General features: G+C 36.3%; 1 protein-coding gene and 1 non-coding gene across 4 annotated transcripts in view; both read right to left on the bottom strand.

Annotated features, from left to right (window-relative positions):
• Positions 1–22,628, bottom strand: part of LOC120861136 (coiled-coil domain-containing protein 91-like) — a 305,946-nt gene that overhangs the window by 164,064 nt on the left and 119,254 nt on the right. For all 3 annotated transcript variants that reach the window (XM_040236771.1, XM_040236770.1, XM_040236772.1), the window contains one exon: positions 20,086–20,163. In XM_040236771.1, the coding sequence (XP_040092705.1) occupies positions 20,086–20,163 (78 nt within the window). The remainder of the gene's footprint in view (positions 1–20,085; positions 20,164–22,628) is intronic.
• Positions 9,013–9,119, bottom strand: LOC120861214. Its single transcript, XR_005720512.1, has one exon. It is a non-coding gene; the product is annotated as a U6 spliceosomal RNA (small nuclear RNA).

The raw sequence follows: 22,628 nt of genomic DNA, 5'->3' as shown, positions 1-22,628 counted from the left end.
AAGTTATTGATTTGCTGCTTTTTCCTTTTTCCTATAGACATTTATACTTAAAAATTTGCCTCTGATTTCAAATTTACTTAAGGTATACCTGAGATCTCTTACTCCCAGTCACTTTATACAGGAGGTTCCTAACACAGCTGCTCTTTAAGGACCTATTTCTTTCTGAACCAAAGTGATTCACCTTTTTTTGCACAGGATCTGGTCAAGAGTTAGCAAGATTTCTGGTATATGATAACCAAACAAAACTGTATATGTTCTTACAAAATACTGTTAATTATATATGCCAAAGAATGTTCAAATTACCATACAACTGCACTCATTTCACAAGCCAGAAAGATTATATTCAAAATCCTTCAATCTAGGCTTCAGCAGTATATGAACCAAGAACTTCCAAATGTACAAGTTGGATTTAGAAAAGGCAGCGGAACCAGAGATTGAACTGTCAACATATGCTGGATCATAGAAAAATCAAGAGAATTCAAAAAATATCTATGTCTGCTTCATTGACTATGTTAAATTCTTTGATTGTGTGATCACAACAAACTATGGAATATACTTAACGAGCTGGGAATACCAACACATTACCTGCCTCCTGAGAAACCTGTGTGCAGGTCAAGAAGCAACAGTTAGAACTGGACATGGAACAACACTGGTTCAAAATTGGGAAAGGAGTACACTGAGGCTGTATATTGTCCCCCTGCTTATTTAACATATATGCAGAGTACATCATGCAAAATGCCAGGGTGAATGAATCACAAGCTGGAATCAAGATTGCCTGGAGAAATATCAATAACCTCAGATATGCAGATGATACCACTTTAATGGCAGAAAGTGAAGAGGAACTAAAGAGCCTCTTGACGAAGGTGAAAGAGGAGAGTGAAAAAGCTGGCTTAAAACTCAGAATCAAAAAATGAAGATTGTGGCATGAGGTCCCATCACATCATGGCAAATAGACGAGGAAACAATGGAAACAGTGACAGATTTTATTTTCTTGGGCTCCAAAATCACTGCACATGGTGACTGTGGCCATGAAATTAAAAGATGCTTGCTCCTTGGAAAAACAGCTACAACAAACCCAGACTGTATTAAAAAGCAGATACATCATTTTGCCGACAAAGGTTCCTAGAGTCAAAGCTATGTTTTTTCTAGTAGTCGTGTATGGATATGAGACTTGGACCACAAAAAAGGCTGAGCACCAAAGAAGTGATGATTTCCAACTGTGGTGCCGGAGAAAACTCTTCAAAGTCCCTTAGACAGCAAGGAGATCAAACCAGTTAATCCTAAAGGAAATCAATCCTGAATATTCATTGGAAGGACTGATGCTGAAGCTTGATTGGCCACCTGATGTGAAGACCTGACTCAATGGAAAAGACTCTAATGCTGGAAAGATTGAGGGCAAGAGGAGAAGTGGGTGACAGTGGATGGGATAGTTGGATGGCCTCACAGACTCAAAGGACACGAGTTTGAGCAATTCCCGGAAGAGAATGAAGGACAGGGAAGCAAGGCATGTTGCAGTTCATGGGGTCGCAAAGAGTTGAACACTACTTAGGGACTGAACAACAACAACAAAGAGATATTCAGATATACTTGGTTTGTACATTGGGAAGAAAAACTAAATCAGGTAGTAAACATAAAATCTTTAATAAACTTTGCATGTTTTGGTATTGTTTTAGGAATACCTGTTTGTTGGGTTGGGTTGGGCTTCCCCAGGTGGCATAGTAGTAAAGAATCCCCCTGCCAATGCAGGAGATACAAGACATACAGGTTCGATCCCTGGGGCAGCAAGATGCCCTACAGAAGGAAATTGCAACCCACTCCAGTATTCTTGCCTGGGAAATCTCATGGACAGAGGAGCCTGGTGGGCTGTAGTCCATGGAGTCACAAAGAATTGGACATGACTTAGCAACTGAACTTGTTGACTTAGCATAGTCAACTGCTTTATTGTCTATGCCAACTGCTTTACTGACATAGTCACCTGCTTTATTGACTATGTCAAAGCCTTTGATTGTGTGTATCACAAGAAACTGTGGAAAATTCTGAGAGAGATGGGAATACCAGATTATCTGACCTGCCTCTTGAAAAACCTATATGCAGGTCAGGAAGCAACAGTTAGAACTGGACATGGAACAACAGACGGGTTCCAAATAGGAAAAGGAGTATGTCAAGGCTGTATATTGTCACCCTGCTTATTTAACTTCTATGCAGAGTACATGAGAAACGCTGGACTCGAAGAAACACAAGCTGGAATCAAGACTGCTGGGAGAAACATCAATAACCTCAGATATGCAGATGACACCACCCTTATGGCAGAAAGTGAAGAGAAACTCAAAAGCCTCTTGATGAAACTGAAAGAGGAGAGTGAAAAAGTTGGCTTAAAGCTCAACATTCAGAAAACGAAGATCATGGCATCCGGCCCCATCACTTCATGGGAAATAGATGGAAAAACAGTGGAAACAGTGTCAGACTTTATTTTGGGGGGCTCAAAAATCACTGCAGATGGTGACTGCAGCCATGAAATTAAAAGACGCTTACTCCTTGGAAGAAAAGTTATGACCAACCTAGATAGCATGTTGAAAAGCAGAGACATTACTTTGCCAACAAAGGTTCCTCATAGTCAAGGCTATGGTTTTTCCAGTGGTCATGAATGGATGTGAGAGTTGGACTGTCAAGAAAGCTGAGCACTGAAGAATTGATGCTTTTGAACTGTGGTGTGGGAGAAGACACTTGAGAGTCCCTTGGACTGCAAGGAGATCCAACCAGTCTATTCTGAAGGAGATCAGCCCTGGGATTTCTTTGGAAGGAATGATGCTGAAGCTGAAACTCCAGTACTTTGGCCACCTCATGCAAAGAGCTGACTCACTGGAAAAGACTCTGATGCTGGGAGAGATTAGGGGCAGGAGGAAAAGGGGACTACAGAGGATGAGATGGCTAGATGGCATCACCAACTCGATGGACGTGAGTCTGAGTGAACTCCAGGAGAAGGTGATGGACAGGGAGGCCTGGCGTGCTACGATTCTTTGGGTCGCAAAGAGTCGGACACCACTGAGCAACTGAACTGAACTGAACTAGCAACTGAACAACAACAATTATTTATTAAAGCTTCATTTATTCAACTAATATTTACTGAATGCATGCTTTATTCCAAACATTGTTCTATGCACTGGGGATGCACACCGAACAAGAGAGATAAGAGCCTGACTCTCCTCAATTCACATTGTAGATAAGGAAAGTGGGGAAGACAAAGAAGATTGCAAAAGTGAAAGTGAAGTCACTCAGTCATGTCCAACTCTTGTGGCCCCAAGGACTGCAGCCTACCAAGCTCCTCTGTCCATGGGATTCTCCAGGCAGGAATACTGGAGTGGGTTGCCATTTCCTTCTCCAGGGGATCTTCCCGACCCAGGGATCGAACCCAGGTTTCCTGCATTGGAGGCAGATGCTTTAACCTCTGAGCCACCAGGGAAGACCCAGAAGATTGCAAGGTAGACAATAAACAAACATTTCTGATGGTGTTATATGCTGTAAAGAAAATTGAAAAGGGCTAAAGGAACAGAATAATGGGGGAGAAACTTTTCAGAGGGGGAAGTCAAGAGCTCTCTTAGGAAGTCACAAATGAGGAAGAAAAAAACTCAGTTTTATTTTGAATCTGAGGGAAGAACATTTCCAACAAAGAAAAATGTACAAAGTTTTATCATAGGAATAAAGGCTGATGACTTGAAAAACTAGAAAAAAGGCCACTGTAGATCATACAAAACAGGGAATTCAACCGGATGCCACAGTAGCACCAGACTTCCAGACAAAGGCAATCACATAGAACCATGGAAATGCATTTTATTTTTTACTCAAACAATAAAGTTTCTATAATCTGACCTACTTTCATTTTCTTCAGTGTTTCAAAGTACAAAAAACAGTCAAATGAAATAAAACAAATTCTTCATCAATAGACAATTTGTGAGAATGAAATATGTAGCACCGATTTTTGTCAGCTAAACATACACACACACACACACACATATAAATGCACCATGCATATACCACTTTTTATTCAGTATAATTAAGAGTAATGAAATTATCCTCTCTTATAATGAAGGGGTTAATCCTAAACAGAACAGTTGAATTATTTTCATGGTCTCACAGAAAAGTGCCATAGATATGCTACAAGTATATCTGCCAATTAACATCTGCCTGAACTTCATCTGGACACACTGTCTATTAGCATGAAGTTCTTCTATAATACTTACATTCTCCATTTTATACTGAATTAGACTGACAAGATAAGATTATGAAAATTAATATATAGTGTCCAAATGATGGCAGCTCACTAACATGTCTTAAAGTTCAATGACTCTTGGCTAATCAGATATCTTCTGCTAATGTTGGGATCTAAAATGTCAATCTATAGCTTTGTTGGCTTGTAGTTTGGGAAGAAAAACTGATACAGACACACATATTTTAAGACCTCAGTGAGTTAGTAATTCAACTGTGGTACAGATATAGTTACATTAGAAGAGAAACATTAGGTTATCTCTGAAAACAATATTTAGACATTTTAGAAAATTTTGTTGGAATACAAAAAGAATTAATGTGATCAAAATCTATCACTGGTAAGTGATTTAAACATACAAGGTAATAAGGACTAGGGAATATAACTCTCTTAAAGAAAACCTTGTATTTGAACTTAAGGCTTGGGTTTACCTAAAAAACCTGGATCTAAATCCGAGCTCAGGTTCATGGCCTGACTGCCCAGGCAGGCAGAAGTTAAGCAACATCTAGAATCTTTAAGTTCAACCCTTGGGGAAAATGAAGGTGCATGCTTCTCAAGAGTGTAAACTCCAGATGTCTGAGGAGTTATAGTAATGGATTTGGTCATATTTTTAGAAAGCAGGACAAAAACCAATTCCTAAAATTATGGATAAATGGATTAAAAAACAAATGAGCGCACCCTTCCTTTTGCTTAACTTAAACAAAGAGCAGTGTCAAGGTCATAAAGAAGCTGGTAAAAATTTATCTTATCACAGATCTCAAGCATTTGGAATTGCAGATCCTAAATTTTTCTAGTATTTGAAGTGCTGTGCAGTGGCACTATACTAATTCAAAAAGAAAAACGTTAAATTATGGGTGTAGATCTAAACATGGAAATTCAATACAGTCTAGCCATGCTACAAAATGCTCTGCGGGCTGTGAAAGCCAAAAAAAAAAAAACACTTTAGGACAGAAGAAATCATTCCTGTTGGCCCTGTTGTTAAGGGATTCTAGTAACATCAGAGTTGTTACCTCAAACACCACAAAAGTCTCCCAGTGAAAATTTCTTTTGTGCCATGGACAACACATTAAAATTAAGAAGTTTCTAAAATTAAGTTCAGCAGAGAGACGCTTCATGTCTGCCTTCCAGATACTTTAAACTTCTGAAAAGCTGCCATATGGACATGCCTCTCCCTCAGATGCCACAATATTATTTCTTGTGACTTGCATAAGAGCTACAGTTTCAGTTAAAGAAGAAAGAAAGGAAGGAATGAAAGAAAAGGAAAAAAAAAAAGAACTCTGACTAAAATCTCTCCAGAATCTTTCATAGGATTCAATGAAGCACCTAGTTATTAAACACTAAGGACATAACATTCCATTTTCTGAAATATCAGAAACCACAAAAAGAAAGAAACCCATGTACATGTCAGGAATATTTGACTTAAATACACAATCATTAACCTTCCAAGGAGGCAGCATAACTTGCTAAATAGAGTTCTGGATCAAGCTTTGAATGATCTGACTATATTCACAACTCCTTTCCTGGCTGTATGTGTTTGATCAGGGCACTGTGCTTCTCCATGTCTCAGATGTGTTATCTAATAAATAGGAAGAGTAATAGAGCTTCGTCTCTGCCAGTAATAAAGTAATTCTGTGAAATTCTGACTGCTAACTTAATTCTTTATATTGATAAACTTTCAAAAGAGAATTGTTTAGCCTTCTGCTGATTTTTGTAAACTAAACTCCTTATTTGCATGAAAAGGAAACTCAAGCTATTTGGATTCAAATTGTATCAACAATATTTTTTAAATTGCCACATTTAAGATAGTTAAAATAATTTCCCTACAAATTAATAGACGTCCATTTACCAAATATAGATCTCAAAAATTAGAAAATAACTTTTATTCACATTGAAAAGTTGAGTGAGATTAGAGGTTTCATCTAAATCAATTTATCAGAAGATAAACTGACAAAGTGTATCTTGGAGAAGGAAATGGCAGCCCACTCCAGTACTCTTGCCAGGAAAATCCCATGGACAGAGAAGCCTAGTAAGCTATAGTCTATGGGGTCTCAAAGAGTCAGACACGACTGAGCGACTTCACTTTCACTTTCACACTGACAAAGAGGAAATTTTCCTTTATGTCTTCTTTTTGATCACAAGGAGAAGAATGTCGTAAACTTAGATGACAATTTAAGGTACTTTAACCTGGTTCTTTTCCAGTTAAGTGTTAACCATATATTCAGTTCAGTTCAGTCACTCATTCGTGTCTGATTCTTTGTGACACCCATGGACTGCAACACACCAGCCTTCCCTGTCCATCACCAAACTCTTGGAGCTTGTTCAAACTCATATCCATCGAGTCATTGATGCCATCCAACCATCTCATCCTCTGATCATCCCCTTCTCCTCCTACCTTCATTATTTTCCAGCATCACAGTCTTTTCCAATGAGTCGGTTCTTCGCATCAGGTGGCCAAAGTATTGGAGTTTCAATACCAAAACCATATATAACAGAAATGACATTGCATGGGGAGATGTGTAAACTATTTAAAATCCATAAGATTGGGCACCAAAAAATCAGAAGTGGCATCCCCAGCACTGGAGCAGGTGTCAGAGGTCGCTGCAGTGCTGATCTCTAGCTTGACTGTGAGGGATTAGGATGAAGCCTCAGGGAAGGGACAAAGTCATCAAAGTGTCTCAGAGGAATTGTTAATATACTAACTAGAATGGAAGTATTTCACCATTAAAATATAAAGTAGTGATTTACTGATTATCGATTTATCAAAAGTTACTCAGTTGTGTCTGATTCTTTGTGATCCCATGGACTATACAGTCATGGAATTCTCCAGGCCAGAATACTGGAGTGGGAAGCCTTTCCCTTCTCCAGGGGGTCTTCCCCATCCAGAGATCAAACCCAGGTTTCCCGCATTGCAGGAGGATTCTTTACCAGCTGAGCCACAAGGGAAGACTTTGCTAGCACCCAAATTAGGTTGTTACAATGAATTAACTACCAAGAAACTTGGTTACAAGAATATTCTGCTAAACTACCAAAACAGGATAACTTTTGAACTTAGTGCTTCTAACCATATGGATAAAATCAGACTCTATAAGTTTTATTCCTCAAATGGAATTCCTTTCTCACTGCTATAAAACAATTTGACAATCAACTTATTGCAAATCAGACATGACAATCTTTAGCAAATTATCTCATTTCTGGAAGCAATAAAGCCTAAAGAATAGATGGGAATTGATACTCTGACAGCAATGGGAGCAAAATTTAATTTTTACTATGCATATTTCTGGGCTTCCCAGGTGGCGCTAGTGTTAAAGAATCCACCTGCCAATGCAGCAGACATAGAGATACGGGTTCAATCACTGGATTGGGAAAATCTACTAGAGGAGGGTATGGAAATCCACTCCAGTACTCTTGCCTTGAGAAACCCATGGACAGAGGAGTCAGGCAGCTACAGTCCATAGGGTCACAAAAAGAGTCGGACCAAATGAGGTAACTTAGCATACACACACACATGCATACTTTCATATCTTTTAAGTTTTGTATTGTATGCATGATTCGTTGGCAAAGAAATAAGATACTTTGAAGACAATAGGGCAAATCATTTACTTCCTAATAATTTTAATTTATTCTTGATTGTTATTCAGTTGCTCACTCGGGTCCGACTCTCTGTGACCCCCCATGGACTGCAGCATGCCAGGCTTCCTGTCCTTCGCCATCTCCTGGAGTTTGCTCAAACTCATGTCCATCCAACCAACTCATCCTCGTTGTCCTCCTCTCCTCCTGCCTTCAATCTTTCACAGAATCAGTCTTTTCTAATGAGTTGGCTCTTCACATCAGGTGGCCAAAGTGTAAGAGCTTCAAGCTTCCGCATCAGTCCTTCCAATGAATATTCAGGGTTGATTTCCTTTAGGATTGACTGGTTTGATCTCCTTGCTGTCCAAGGAACTCTCAAGAGTTTTCTCCAACACCACAGTTCAAAAGTATCAATTATTTGGCACACAGCTTTCTTTATGATCCAACTCTCACATCCATTCAAGACTACTGGAAAAACCCATAGCTTAGACTCTATGGAATTTGTCAACAGGCAAAGTGATGTCTCTGCTTTTTAATACACCACCTAGGGTTGTCATAGAGTTTCTTCCAAGGAGCAAGTGTCTTTTAATTTCATGGCTGCAGTCACCATCTGCATTGATTTTGGAGCCCAAGAAAATAAAAGTCTGTCACCATCTCCATTGTTCCCCCATCTATTTGCCATGAAGAGATGGAACCGGATGCCATTATCTTAGTCTTTCTTTTTTTTTCATAGCTAAAATGTTTACTTTTTTTTTCAATTGATTTTATTGAAATATAGAGACCCGGGTTCGATCCCTGGGTCGGAAAGATCCCCTGGAGAAGGAAATGGTAACCCACTCCAGTATTCTTGCCTGGAGAATCCCATGGACAGAGAAGCCTGGTAAGCTGCAGTCCACGGGGTCGCAAAGAGTCGGACACAACTGAGCGACTTCACTCACTATAGTTGATTTACAATGTTGTGTTAATTTCTGCTGTGCAGCAAAGCGATTCAGTTACATAGATGTATACATTCTTTCTCATATTCTTTTCCATTATAGTTCATCACAGGATATTGAATATATAACCCTATGGTATACAGTTCGAGACTATTTATTCTTTTTTTTCTTTTCTATAATCATTTTATTTCCTATTTAAAATTTATTATTTTTAATATATTTTTTTTCATTGGAGGCTAATTACTTTACAAAAATATGGAACATGTCATGAATTTGCGTGTCATCCTTGCTTAGGGGCCATGCTAATCTTCTCTGTATCATTCCAGTTTTAGTATATGGAGAAGGAAATGGCAACCCACTCCAGTACTCTTGCCTGGAAAATCACATGGACAGAGGAGCCTGGTAGGTTGCAGTCCATGGGGTCGCTAAGAGTCAGACATGACTAAGCGACTTCACTTTCACTTTTCACTTTCATGCACTGGAGAAGGAAATGGCAAACCACTCCAGCGTTCTTGCCTGGAGAATCCCCGGGACGGGGGAGCCTGGTGGGCTGCCATCTATGGGGTCACACAGAGTCCGACACGACTGAAGTGACTTAGCAGTAGCAGTAGCAGCGCTACCGAAGCAAGCACTATCTTAGTTTTTCAATGTTGAGTTTTAAGCCAGCTCTTTCATTCTCCTCCTTCACTTTCATCAAGAGGTTTAGTTCCTCTTGGCTTTTGGCATAAGGGTGGTGTTATCTGCATATCTGAGGTTACTGATTATTCTTCTGATAATCCTGATTCCAGCTTGTGCTTCATCCATCCCAGCATTGTGTATGTTGTACTCATTTCGCATGATGGATGAAGTCTGTTGTTCGACCCAGGGATTGAACCTGTGTCTCTCATTCTCCTGCATTGGCAAGCAGGTTCTTAACCACTAGCACCACCTATGTGTATATATATATATATTTATATATATGTATATAGTGATACAGTGAAGTCGCTCAGTCATGTCCGACTCTTTGCGACCACATGGACTGTAGCCTACCAGGCTCCTCTGTCTGTGGGATTTTCCAGGCAATAGACCTGGAGTGGATTGCCATTTCCTTCTCCAGGGGATCTTCCCAACCCAGGGATCGAAGTCGGGTCTCCCACATTGTAGACAGACACTTTACCGTCATATATATGCATATATGTATCAGTTCAGTCGCTCAGTCGTGTCCGACTCTTTGCAACCCCATGAATCGCAGCACACCAGGCCTCCCTGTCCATCACCATCTCCCGGAGTTCACTCAGACCCATGTCCATCAAGTCGGTGATGCCATCCAGCCATCTCATCCTCTGTCGTCCCCTTCTGCTCCTGCCCCTAATCTCTGCCAGCATCAGAGTTTTTTCCAATGAGTCAACTTTTTGCATGAGGTGGCCAAAGTACTGGAGTTTCAGCTTCAGCATCATTCCTTCCAAAGAAATCCCAGGGCTGATCTCCTTCAGAATGGATTATTTGGATCTCCTTGCAGTCCAAGGGACTCTCAAGTCTTCTGCAGCACCACAGTTCAAAAGCATCAATTCTTCGGCAATTCTTTGGCGCTCAGCTTTCTTCACAGTCCAACTCTGACACCCATACATGACCACTGGAAAAACCATAGCCCTGACTAGACGGACCTTTGTTGGCAAAGCGATGTCTCTGCTTTTCAATATGCTATCTAGGTTGGTCATAACTTTTCTTCCAAGGAGTAAGCATCTTTTAATTTCATGGCTACAGTCACCATCTGCAGTGATTTTGGAGTCCCCCAAAATAAAGTCTGACACTGTTTCCACTGTTTCCCCACCTATTTCCCATGAAGTGATGGGACCAGATGCCATGATCTTCATTTTCTGAATGTTGAGCTTTAAGCCAACTTTTTCACTCTCCACTTTCACTTTCATCAAGAGGCTTTTTAGTGTCTCTTCACTTTTTGCCTATGTTTATATATATTTATACAAATTTATACATTTATATACACTTATATATCTATATCCATATATATATAAGCTATATATGTTATACATAGCCATATATCTGTATATATAAAATTACATAAAACATACATATATGTATGTATTTATATATGCATATATAAAATTTCCCAAAAGCTAATTAACTAAAACTTAACAGATAAAAAATCAAAACCAGATGTGTATTCTGATACTTGGTTGCACACTAATGGTTTATAGTTCAGATTAAAGCATAAAGTTAACCATTCCTCTTTTATTAATTTCCAAGCAGGCAAGAAATTAGAAAAAAAATCTTAAAGGTAGTTTTTTATATATATATCTTCATCTGGACTTATAAGAATAATTTAACCAGTTTATCTTTTCTGCCTTTAAGAACTATGGTATGTAATTGTCCACTAACTGGATTATTAGTTTCCAATAAAAATAAATCTATAACACATCAATTACATGTCTTCTAAAGTGTAATAAACATGATAATAAACTGATAATTTAGTTCACTACAATAAGGGAAGATTAAAAATCACATAACTGATACATCATATTGACTAGAATAGTTACAGAAATTATATTCTTCAGATACTACTATAAACTCACTCTTTCAGCATTCCTACTAAATGTAGAAACCTCCTGAATAACATTGTTAAAGAGAAGGTTTATTTCAACCGTATAAGAACAAAACAGACCCAGCCTCATTCAACACAGAAAGAAAATATTATTATGGATAAAAGGTATTTATGATAGACCAGCTTGAGTTTTCATGATAATAAGCAGAAGTCTGTAATTAAGTAACAATGGACAGGAATCACAATTTTCAAGTCTCATTAACATTAGTCACAAATATTAACCTGATGTGATATAAAAAAAATGACATTTAAATTTCATTTTGGAAGGTAAGCCAAAAATAACTAATGGAAAAAGCTATTCATTAATTTTTTTGTTAATCTTTGGAGTTATTTTTCAAAGACTTCTCTGCAGCAAAAATTTGAAATTTATATCCTGAATACAGAATGGAGTCTTTTCCTTCATTTCTTTGACTATCATGCTGAAAATCCAGTCACAATATAAAGGAAAGCCTTAAATCTATATTAGAACAACTTTTCTTGCAATGTTTCCAATGCCTTTTGGTTTTGGCCTGGCTGGAAAACCACAAGAATAGCCTTGCATGCAAGATTCTGGCTTAGCCCAGAAAACTCAGAGGCACATAAGAACAGTTCTCAACTACCAAACCTTTCTCAATCCTGTGCTGAGGTTAAGTTTGATGGGAGGGATAAGAATGGACAAGCCAAGTTGTGAGTTCCAAACCAATCACTAGTATCTAGCATGCTGTTAGGCCAAACGCTATTGGCAACAGCAAGCATCTTTATTTGTCCAGGAAAAATCTGATCATATGATAAAAGCTGGAATTTATGAGGATCCTTGTTCAATCAAACAACTAAAACTATAAATTTATTTCATATCTTTGGGTTAACAAAAAGGTATAATTTTTTTTAAAAAAGATACATAACACATTTCACATATCTTCATTTTTACTTATCCCCTCTTTACACAAAAAGTTAGCAATCTCTAATCAAGGGAAAACATCAAAAGAAAAGAAAATGTCATTTCCTCCCCCTTGGAGCAGAACTTTATACAATAAAAGTAATTCTACACCCTGGGAAAAATTGGTGTCCAAAATGTATTATGTTCTCCCTTATAAAACAGTACAAACAACTCAAGAGTTCAAATGAAATACTAGCAAGTAGATGCTTTTGAAAAATGGAATATAGCAGACATGTGATATTCTAAGCTGACATTTGACATATGTTACACTGCTGAAATTCAAAGCAGTCCATAGCAAAAGAGACTTAAGGCAACTAACCTTTGAGAAATGCACAATGAACCAATACTCTCAATAAAACTAAGGTTGATCAAATGGGAAATAAAGAATTTTACTCAAGATAATTTCAGAACAATTTAAGTTTATGTAGCAATTCTGCACCATCTTTCACTCTGAATATCAGAGAATGTATATGTCTGATAAGCAAAAACTCTAGTGTATCTAGTTCAATACTCTGGTACTTAAACATAAGAAAAAAAATCAGGAAATTCTCTTCATAAAATGTTCTGAGACTTTAGAAAAGAATCAGCTAATTCCTTGTCTGCTCATTTAAATGAGTAAAATATTTATAAGCACTAATCATGTGTCTAGCACTCAGTGGCTTTTGGCATCTGGGATGTAATAAACAAAGTTAAAGATCATCAATTCAGACAAGCTTTCAGAAACAAAGACTGAAAAATGAGTATATGGCTATATGTCTAATCTGGTGGAAATATCTTGAGATAAGTAAATAAACATAAATAAGCCTGAGTTTTTTAAATGTACTCAACTTGGCCAAAAGCATGCACACAAAACACAAGGGTTAGAACAGAAAGCTCTAAAGTTTCAAAAGAGGCTATAAAAACTTCTAGTTTGAAAATGAATGTGATGACCAGGAACTAATTTTCATATCACCAAAAAAACTGATACAGAAAATGTTTAGGTTAGGCACCCATGAGGGGGCCAAGAAACATGTAATAGACCTTAAATCACTACAGTTATAATTTATTGGTGTTTGCAATAAATATTAAACCAAAATGCATTTTCTTTTTTGCCTTTTTTGGGCTAACTTTCCAGTCACCATTTTGACTCATCTATCAGCTATATCAAAATCAATGTTTCAACACTTCTATCTCCTATGATTTGAAAAATGTCTAAATCCCTTCAGTTTAAACAACAAAACAGCTGAGTGTAAGTCAATTTGAAAAATAAACAAGTTGAGTCCGAACAAAGAAAATTACTAACTTGCAAATACAACTTCAGGATGAAATAAATTCTGAATACTAGAGTTTCAAAAGGAAAAGCACTTTTTTCTAACTGATCTATCTTAAAGCAAACGCCACATTAAAAAGAAAGAAAGAAAGGAGGCAGTCTTTTGTCATTGTCTTGAACAAGAAGATTCAGTATACAGTAGTAAAACAAAACTATTAACCAAAAAAATCCTATGTTATCTTATACATGTCAATTTGGGATCATCAATGAACCAGACTTAAAGTAAAATAAAATAAAATAGAAACAACATGCTAAACTTAATTTTTTGAGTACTTTCCACTCACTGTTAGAGCATGTGAGCAAAAGTTCTAGCTTTGAAGTTTAACACACTGAGTCAACTAGAACTTTCTTTGGAAAATTCTTTCCAAAAGTCATTTTGGATAAAAAATAAAATTAACTTTAAGAATTTATTAATATCTAAAATAGTTTTACCTCAAGCACTTACATACAGTATATTAACTGAATAAATGTATACAGAGATACTTCTGTAAAAAAAAAAAAAAAGAACCAAACGTATCTGTGCAAGAAATGAGAGATCGCAAGATACTTTCTCTTTAAAATTCAGGGCATCACATGCCTTAAGTTAAAGAACTACATTTGTTTTAGCAAATATGCCTGTATTTTTTCTATATATGATTTTCTTTGACAGTCCCTCTGTGCTATTCCAATACTCCACTGTAAAGAAATTTTTTCTTGCTCTGATCACTTATCCTACATAAAAGAAAATAAGACGTAAGTTTAAAAAAATCTTTGGAGAAGGAAATGGCAACCCACTCCAGAACTCTTGCCTGGAAAATCCCATAGACAGAGGAGCCTGGTAGCTACAGTCCATGGGGTCACAAAGAGTCGGACATGACTGAACGACCTCACTTTAACTTTTCACTTAAAAAAATCTTAATGTGGGATAAATCTAGTTCCTTAGTTACAGCTAAAACTTTTGCTTCTTTTGTAACTTTTAAAAACAGAAAGTGGTCCATTCAATTGTCATTTAAATCTGTCAGAATATCTCTCATTTTCTCATAAGGAAAAATTTCATAGTGATTTCAATCTAAACATGCACACAGACACACCCACCCACACACAATCTTGACAGGCTCAATTCAGATAATAAGAATGGGGAAAAAGGCAACAGATAGGATACAATGATAGGCAAATAAATGTGAAGGGATAAGCTGATGGTTAACAACCTCCTTGGGGTAGCAGAATGACTTCTAAAACTTCAAAGAAAATACAGATGCATAAATCCCACCTATGTGAACTGATTTTAAATTTCCAGAAAAGAAAATTGGTATGATTTCTTAAAAGCAACCCAAGTAATTTATTATGTCCTGCAAAAAGTGCAGGTTAAGATACCCTAATCAATGACAACTGATGAGTGCATCGCAAGCAAAATAGCAGCCCAGTAATACAACTACACATTACCTTAATAAAAAAGGTGCTCTGCATCATGGGTGTGTCCCAGGGGGCACTAGTGGTAAAGAACTCCCCTGCCAATGCAGGAGACTTCAGAGAGACAGGTTTGATCTGGGTCGGAAAGATCCCCTGGAGGAGGGCATGGAAACCCACTCCAGTAATTTTGCTTGGAGAACCCCAGGGACAAATAAGTCTAGCAGGCTATAGTCCATGGGATAACAAAGAGTCAGACACAACTGAAGTGATCTGGCATGCACACATATCATGGATAGTAATACTTGATAGAGAAAACTACAGATATAAAGAACTGTGAAGTCTGAGCTAGTGTATATAGTAGCAAATGACAATTTGAAGAAAAAAGCCCAGTTAAACAAGTAACGGAAAATTCCTGTTCCTTGTAGTAAACAATCTTAGATGTGGCATGCTCCTATGGCAAGCCTCCTGAGATCTACATTTATTTTACTGTTGTTAATTATGAGGATAAAAGATTTTTTAAATCATGACATGAAAGAAACAAAATAAATACGATGAAGAGAATATTACAGGAAAAGTTGGCATATGTAGCACATTAAGTTAGTGTTAGCGTTGTTTTCTTCTGCACTTTAGCAGAATTTCACATGGCCTTTCATTCATCATGGACTTCCCTGGTGGCTCAGATAGATGGTAAAGTGTCTGCCTACAATGAGGGAGACCGAGGTTTGATCCCTGGGTTGGGAAGATCCTCTGGAGAAGGAAATGGCAATCCACTCCAGTACTCTTGCCTGGAAAATCCCATAGACGGAGGAGCTTGGTAGGATACAGTCCATGGGGTCACAGAGTTGGACACAACTGAGTGACTTCACTTTCTTTCTTTCATTCATCAGTTGGAAGCAAGCTATTTACTTTCTTCATTTTAATTAATTATTTTATTTGGAGAATAATAACTTTACTTTCTAAATGGATAAAAGAACAATGACTTTTTAGCAGAAGCCCAGGAATATGAAGGGCTGGACCATGATTGCTTTCTCTTAAATAGACATTTCTAAAACAGACTGAAACAAGCATCCGCACTGTATGAGAAGTAAGCTAATTAACAGTCAGCTGTAAGATAAGGACAAGCCATGAAAATTGCTATCCTAGAAAACTGATACATTGAATGTTATAAAAACTAAATTGCAAAAATTTATTGACAGCATCATCATTGCTGTTTTTGTTGCTCAGTTGCTAAGTCACAGCCAACTCTTTGGGACCCCATGGACTGCAGCATACCAGGCTCCTCTGCCCACCACCATCTCCTGGAATTTGCTCAAATTCATGTCCACTATTCATGTCCAGTGATACTATTATTATTAGCCATGATCAACATTCATTATCTCACTGGGTCCTCACAATACTTCTCTTAATAAGTTCTATGTTTTATTCCCTCATATACTTATAGGGAAATTAAAATTCATATATAATAAATTGCCAGAGGTGACACTGTTAGTAAGTACCAGAGCTATGGCTTAGATCAGGTTTATCTGACTCGATCAATCAGCTCTACTAGTAGAAATTCTTAGCAGTCCTAAAGAGGAAATTTTTACAGAGATGCAAATTCCTTCAGGAATTTAGAGAAAAAAAATGTATGAATTATGATATATCATTATTAAAGGTAGCAAAAGATAAGGATATTAGTACATAATACATAATAATAGGGGCTTCCCCTGAAGCTCAGCAGTAAAGAATCTTCCTGCAATGCAGGAGACAAGTGGAACACAAAAAATAATTTTTCAACAGAGATGTAGCATTGGATAATATCCTGCAGCCTTTTATGATTTTAAAAAAACAACCAACTACAAATAAAAATGAAATTTCCTCAACCTAATAAAGAAGAAGTTAGAAGTTAAGTCGCTCAATCGTGTCCGACTCTTTGCAACCCCATGGACTGTAGCCCACCAGGCTCCTCCATCCATGGGATTCTCCAGGCAAGAATACTGGAGTGGGTTAAAGGCCATCTATAAAAATCTCACTGATAACATCATACTTAATGGTTAATCAATATATACATATATATTTTGCAGCTCTTATTAATATTATATTGGAAGTCTACCTGGGAAATTAGGTAAGAAAAAAGAAATGAAAAGCATCTAGATTGAAAAAGAGGACACAATCTCTAGCTACAGATGGCATGGTCTTATATATAGAAAATCTTGCAAAATCTAAACAACTATTAGAACTAATGACCGTGTATAAGAACAACACGCAAAAACATGGCAGCACTGAACAATCTAAACATGAAATTAGGAAAAACAATTCAATTTAGAACATTGACCCCACCCCAATGGGGCTTCCCTGGTAGCTCAGATGGTAAAGCACCTGCTTGCAATGCAGGAGACCTGGGTTTGATCCTTGGGTCAGGAAGATCCGTGGAGAAGGAAAATGGCAACCCACTCCAGTATCCTTGCCTGGTAAATCCCATGGACGGAGGAGTCTGGCAGGCTATGGTCCATGGGGTCACAAAGAGTCCAACATGACTGAGCAACTAACTGACATGACTGAGCAACTAACACACACACCACCCCAATGAGGATGAGAAAGGGCACCTCATTACAAACTGATAAAAGGTCAAATCTAGGCCCCCTTAACTAGCTTTTGGGGGCAGGGCTTGGAGTCGGGCTACAGTTTGCTGGTATTTGATGGAATTAGAATGGTTATTATCTAAAGCAAGTGGAAGCTTTCCTGGTCTTCCAGATAGAAAGAGTAGGTTTTTCTTGGGGTCTTCATCTGACCTCATTGATATTTCTGGGTTGATTACTTCTCCAGTACCTTATCTGGGGCAAATGAGGCAAAAAGAGAAGTAAAATAAAATAATTAGCACATGAACTTCTCATGCATGAATTCATGATGGAAAAAAACAAAATTGTTTTCTTGTTCCACAACGGGCCACAAATCATCAACATTTACATTACAAAGACAATTAACCAACCAAGAAAACACTGACATTTTTCCTATCTAAATTACTTTAGTTTTTCCATAGTACTATGAAGTTGTCAGTATCATTCTAAGACACTTTGGTTTCTAAAATTTTATGCAATAATTAATTATCAGATATATCTTTTGTAAAAATACTGAGTTATCTTTGTGCAAAATGTGAAGCTCACCAATAAATCAATACAGAAGGCTATATAAAATGTATTTACACTGAAGTTCCATGCTATAAGAGAATTTATATACTTTATGTATTAACTGACTATAAGTATAATATGACAAATTAAATATAACTTTGTAGGATACTTGATTTGATACCTATACTTTTAAGCAAATTGAAATAAATGCATAATGCCTGAAACTTCTAAATTCTTTTTCTAAATGAGCATCCCATAATGATATGAGACAAACAGGTGAAATGAGTGGCTCTCAACTAATTTTCTTTAAAATATAATTTACAAAATATATTTGCAAAGTTGTCACATATGCTTTTAAACTCATTATTTGCCAGTGTTGAAAGTAATACGCTATAAACATATTTTCAGCAAAGGAAATATGTAGAGCCAGAACCAAAAAATCTTTAAATATAAAATACTAAGTTTTTCAGAACAACACAACAATGTAAGTACTTTCACATTTAATTTAGAATTCATAAATATAAATAAGTAAAACACAAATTCATCTAAAAATACATCATATAATATCCAGGAGAATTATGTAAATTTCATTATTTTAATTCTTCCCACCCTTAGCCTTAGGACAAAAGAGAAGATGGTTCAAAAAAGATCCTATACACTTTCCTCCAACTCAATAACTATAAAGCTGGTTTATATTAGTAGAATGAAAAATTCCCAACATTATAAAGGAAAGAGCCAATAGTCACAGCTATAAAAAGCAGACATTTTAAAACAGCCTTCTCAAGTATGGCACAAGTTTCTGTATTGGGTGTGGTCATAAAAATGACCTTCCAGGTCTCAAGACCTATCATCTACCAGACTATTTTAATACCTTCAATTTTTTTTAAGTGTCTTTCACTTAAAATCTAGATCTATTTCTTTTACTACTTTTATTCAAATGACTTGTTATGGGAAGCTTTTTGACATTAAACTGTCAGCTAATTAAAATGAAATGAACTTCTATCTTGTCTAGGGATGAAGTTGAATCAACAAATAATGTCTACATTCCACATATGATAGAAGGGTTTTTTTAAACAGATATTATAATAATTAACAATAAAAAATAAACTAATGCCTAATTATACAGGTAGAATTAAGCCAATTATGGTGCATGTATATATACATATATATGTGTGTGCATGTGTATAAATATAGAATGCAGTAGCATAGAACAATGATAAAAATAGGATAAGTTTATATATACTGACATGAAAATATATATTGACAAGTAAGTATAGCAAGAAACAAAAGAATAGATTGAGTAGAAGAACATATTTCTAAAAGCAAATCAAAATTATATAGCATGACATTAAGTATGTGTGTGTATGTATTTAAAGAGAAATCTCTAGAAGGATGGACATCAAACCATTCACATGTGATTTCTGGGGAGAACTGTTGGAATTTGATTTCAACAAGAAAGCATTCCTTAATTACTTCATGGGAAAAAACAATCTAAAATGAAATTTAGGAAGGTAAAGATTTTGTCATTAAACTCTGAATTTGCTTTAAATGTTTAAGTTTATGCAGGCTTAACTTATTTAGAATAATACTGAGTATATCATTGATATTGATACTTAATGTCAAATCTATTTAACTTGTTTAAAGAAAAAAGTATGACAATAATTTTCATATTTATATATCTTTTTTCCTATAAAAGTAGAATCACAGTAAAGACCAAAAAAGCTAATCTTGCAATTAATTCTATAGCAGTTTGCTTTAAAACTTCAATCTTTCTTGTGTACTCAAATATTTCGTAAGTTCTCAAATGCAGAGCAACATCTAACATTATCTTTGTAATTTACCAAATACACTTTCAATGAGCACTACTGATCAACTAAAAGGAATTCCATATGAAAATATGATAACAATTCTATAATTTGTGAATATTTGCATACATATAATGTTTTTACTAAAATTTGCCAAACTTTAAAATAATAAAGGAAACAGACTCTCAAATAACTACCTTATATTCATCCACAATAATGCTGAGGGCTTCATGACCCGCTTTCCTCATATCTTCCAATTCTTGTTTATGCTTTTCCTGAAAGAAAATAAGAAACTAAGCTATGATTTGTCTTTTTGTTGTTGTTGTTGTTGTTTACAAAATAACACACCACTGACTTTTGCGTTTATAAGTGATGTGAGTGATTTGTGGCACACCAATTTTGCAGCTGAAAACAAAGAGAAACCCATTCAAAAAAACTTTCTGTTTAAAAGCATTCTGAAGATAGCAATGAGAGATTAAAGGGAAAACCGTAACTGGGGAAGGAAAACCATGCTCACAGGTAAGATAACCGAAGGCAATGGTGTTATCCCTTGAGACATCTGGCAATTGTGGACCTGGATCTAGAGACAGGAGGCCCTGTGTCATCCAAAAAGCCAGGACCTTTTTTTTTCGTTACTTATCCAGTAATACACACATGTCAATAGGTCAATATGTAACAAAATTTGAGAATTACTAGATTAAGGAGAACAAACCCTCATTCTACCTTCCAAGGAAAAGAGAAGCTGAACTCTCTTTGGAGAATGTTAACATCCTACAGACCTTTCCAATTTTTCAAACACAATGTAAAGGTTTCAATGCAAAATTATCAGAAATGATAACAGATGAGACCAAAGAAACATAAAATAGAAAAGACAAAAGAAATAGACCTATGGGTGATTTAGATATTAGTTATCAAAAAATTTACAATATTTATGAATATACACAAGAAAATAGAGAAGTGGGGAAAGTGGATAGTACAGAGAATTTCTTCAGAGAATTGGAATTCATAAATTCTACAGCTCAATGCAATAAATGAGGTAAAGAATAGGTAAAACAGCAGAAAGCAGGATTAGAGGACCAAAAGATAGTGGGGGGAAACCTACAGCAAAAGAGAAATAAATGATTTAAAGTATATTAAAAAAAAAAAACCTTTAAAAAGACAAGAGACAAAATAAAAAGACAAATAGTTATGTAAAACAATTGTTAAAAAAAATAATCCAAAGAAAGAAGAAAAAATAAAATCTAGCAAGATGGGAACAATAAAGTGATGAAAATAAAAAACAAAAATTTCTAATATTACTAATGAATTCAAGATATTATACAACCAATAGATTTTTCTAAACAAATAGTAAGATATTGTTAAATATGAAATGTTAGGTAAAATGAAAAAACTCCTAGGGAAAAAAAACAAAACTGAAAGAAGATGAAATAAAAATTCTGAAAAATTGTGTATGTGTTTAGAAAAAAAAAAAACTGAACCTATATTACATTAAAAACAAAATAAAACTTCTGACCAAGAAACATATAAGTGCAGATTATTAAAAAGGTTACTTTTAATAAACAATAAATAACAGAACTCTTACACAAAATCTTCCAGAGAATAAAAAAAGAGGGACTAGTTCCCCATATATTAAGAAAACATATCCTTTATACTTAAATCTGCAGAGATAAAATTATGAACCAATCTCTTTTATGAAAACAAAAACTAAAATTCTACATAAAATATTAGTAAATGGAATCTAGCAATAAATAAATAATACATCTCAACCAAGTATGATTTATTTTAGGAATGTCAGGTAGGTAGAAGTGATGCACACCATTTCAGACCTGAACCACAAAACCTCCAACAAATCCTGCATGTACTTCCTTTGTCCCCCACTATTTGCTTGCTGATGTCATTGCCGTGGATGACAATTAAAGCCATGTGCTGCAGACAGCAGGAGGGCCTCTGTCAGCCAGGGACTCTGAATGACTACACCATCACCTCAGTGGACTTGGTGAGCAAATTAATTATATTTAGGAAAAAAGACAAGAAAAACAGTTCTTGTTCATTTATTCTTGTGAGAGTGTGTGCCAACTTGCCATGGTCATGTCCAATTCTGTGCAACCATATGGACTATAGCCCTCCAGGCTTCCCTGTCCATGGGATTCTCTAGGCAAGAATACTGGAGTGGGCTGCCATGCCCTCCTTCAGGGGATCTTCCTGACCCAGGGATCGAACCTGCATCTCTTACATCTTCTGCAGTGGCAGGCAAGTTCTTTACCACTAGTGCAACCTGGGAATGTTACCAATTCCTCATTTATAAACTGCTTATACTTAACTTATTCAAGAATTTCTATTTCATTATCAAATTCTAATTGCCTTTTCCAGTATATAGCTTTATATATCTTTCTGTAGCTAAATCACTCTTTACCGAAAAGCCTAAACATAAAGGACCAATAAGGGCCCTTGATATAGACACTGATTTTTGTTGGTATGATTATCAATCTATGGCTCATGGCAACAATCTTTTTTTAAAGTCATTTTCCCATTTCTGTAAAGGTTGTTTTCACTTCAGTTGCTCAGTCGTGTCCGACTCTTTGCAACCCCATAAATCGCAGCACTCCAGGCCTCCCTGTCCATCACCAACTCCCAGAGTTTACACAAACTCATGTCCATTGAGCCAGTGATGCCATCCAACCATCTCATCCTCTGTCGTCCCCTTCTCCTCCTGCCCTCGATCTTTCCCAGCATCAGGGTC

Source organism: Oryx dammah, unplaced genomic scaffold (assembly GCF_014754425.2).
Source record: "Oryx dammah isolate SB20612 unplaced genomic scaffold, SCBI_Odam_1.1 HiC_scaffold_11229, whole genome shotgun sequence".
Lineage (NCBI taxonomy): Eukaryota > Metazoa > Chordata > Mammalia > Artiodactyla > Bovidae > Oryx > Oryx dammah.
Note: the sequence above shows the minus strand (reverse complement) of the source record. Positions and strands in the feature narration are given on the sequence as shown.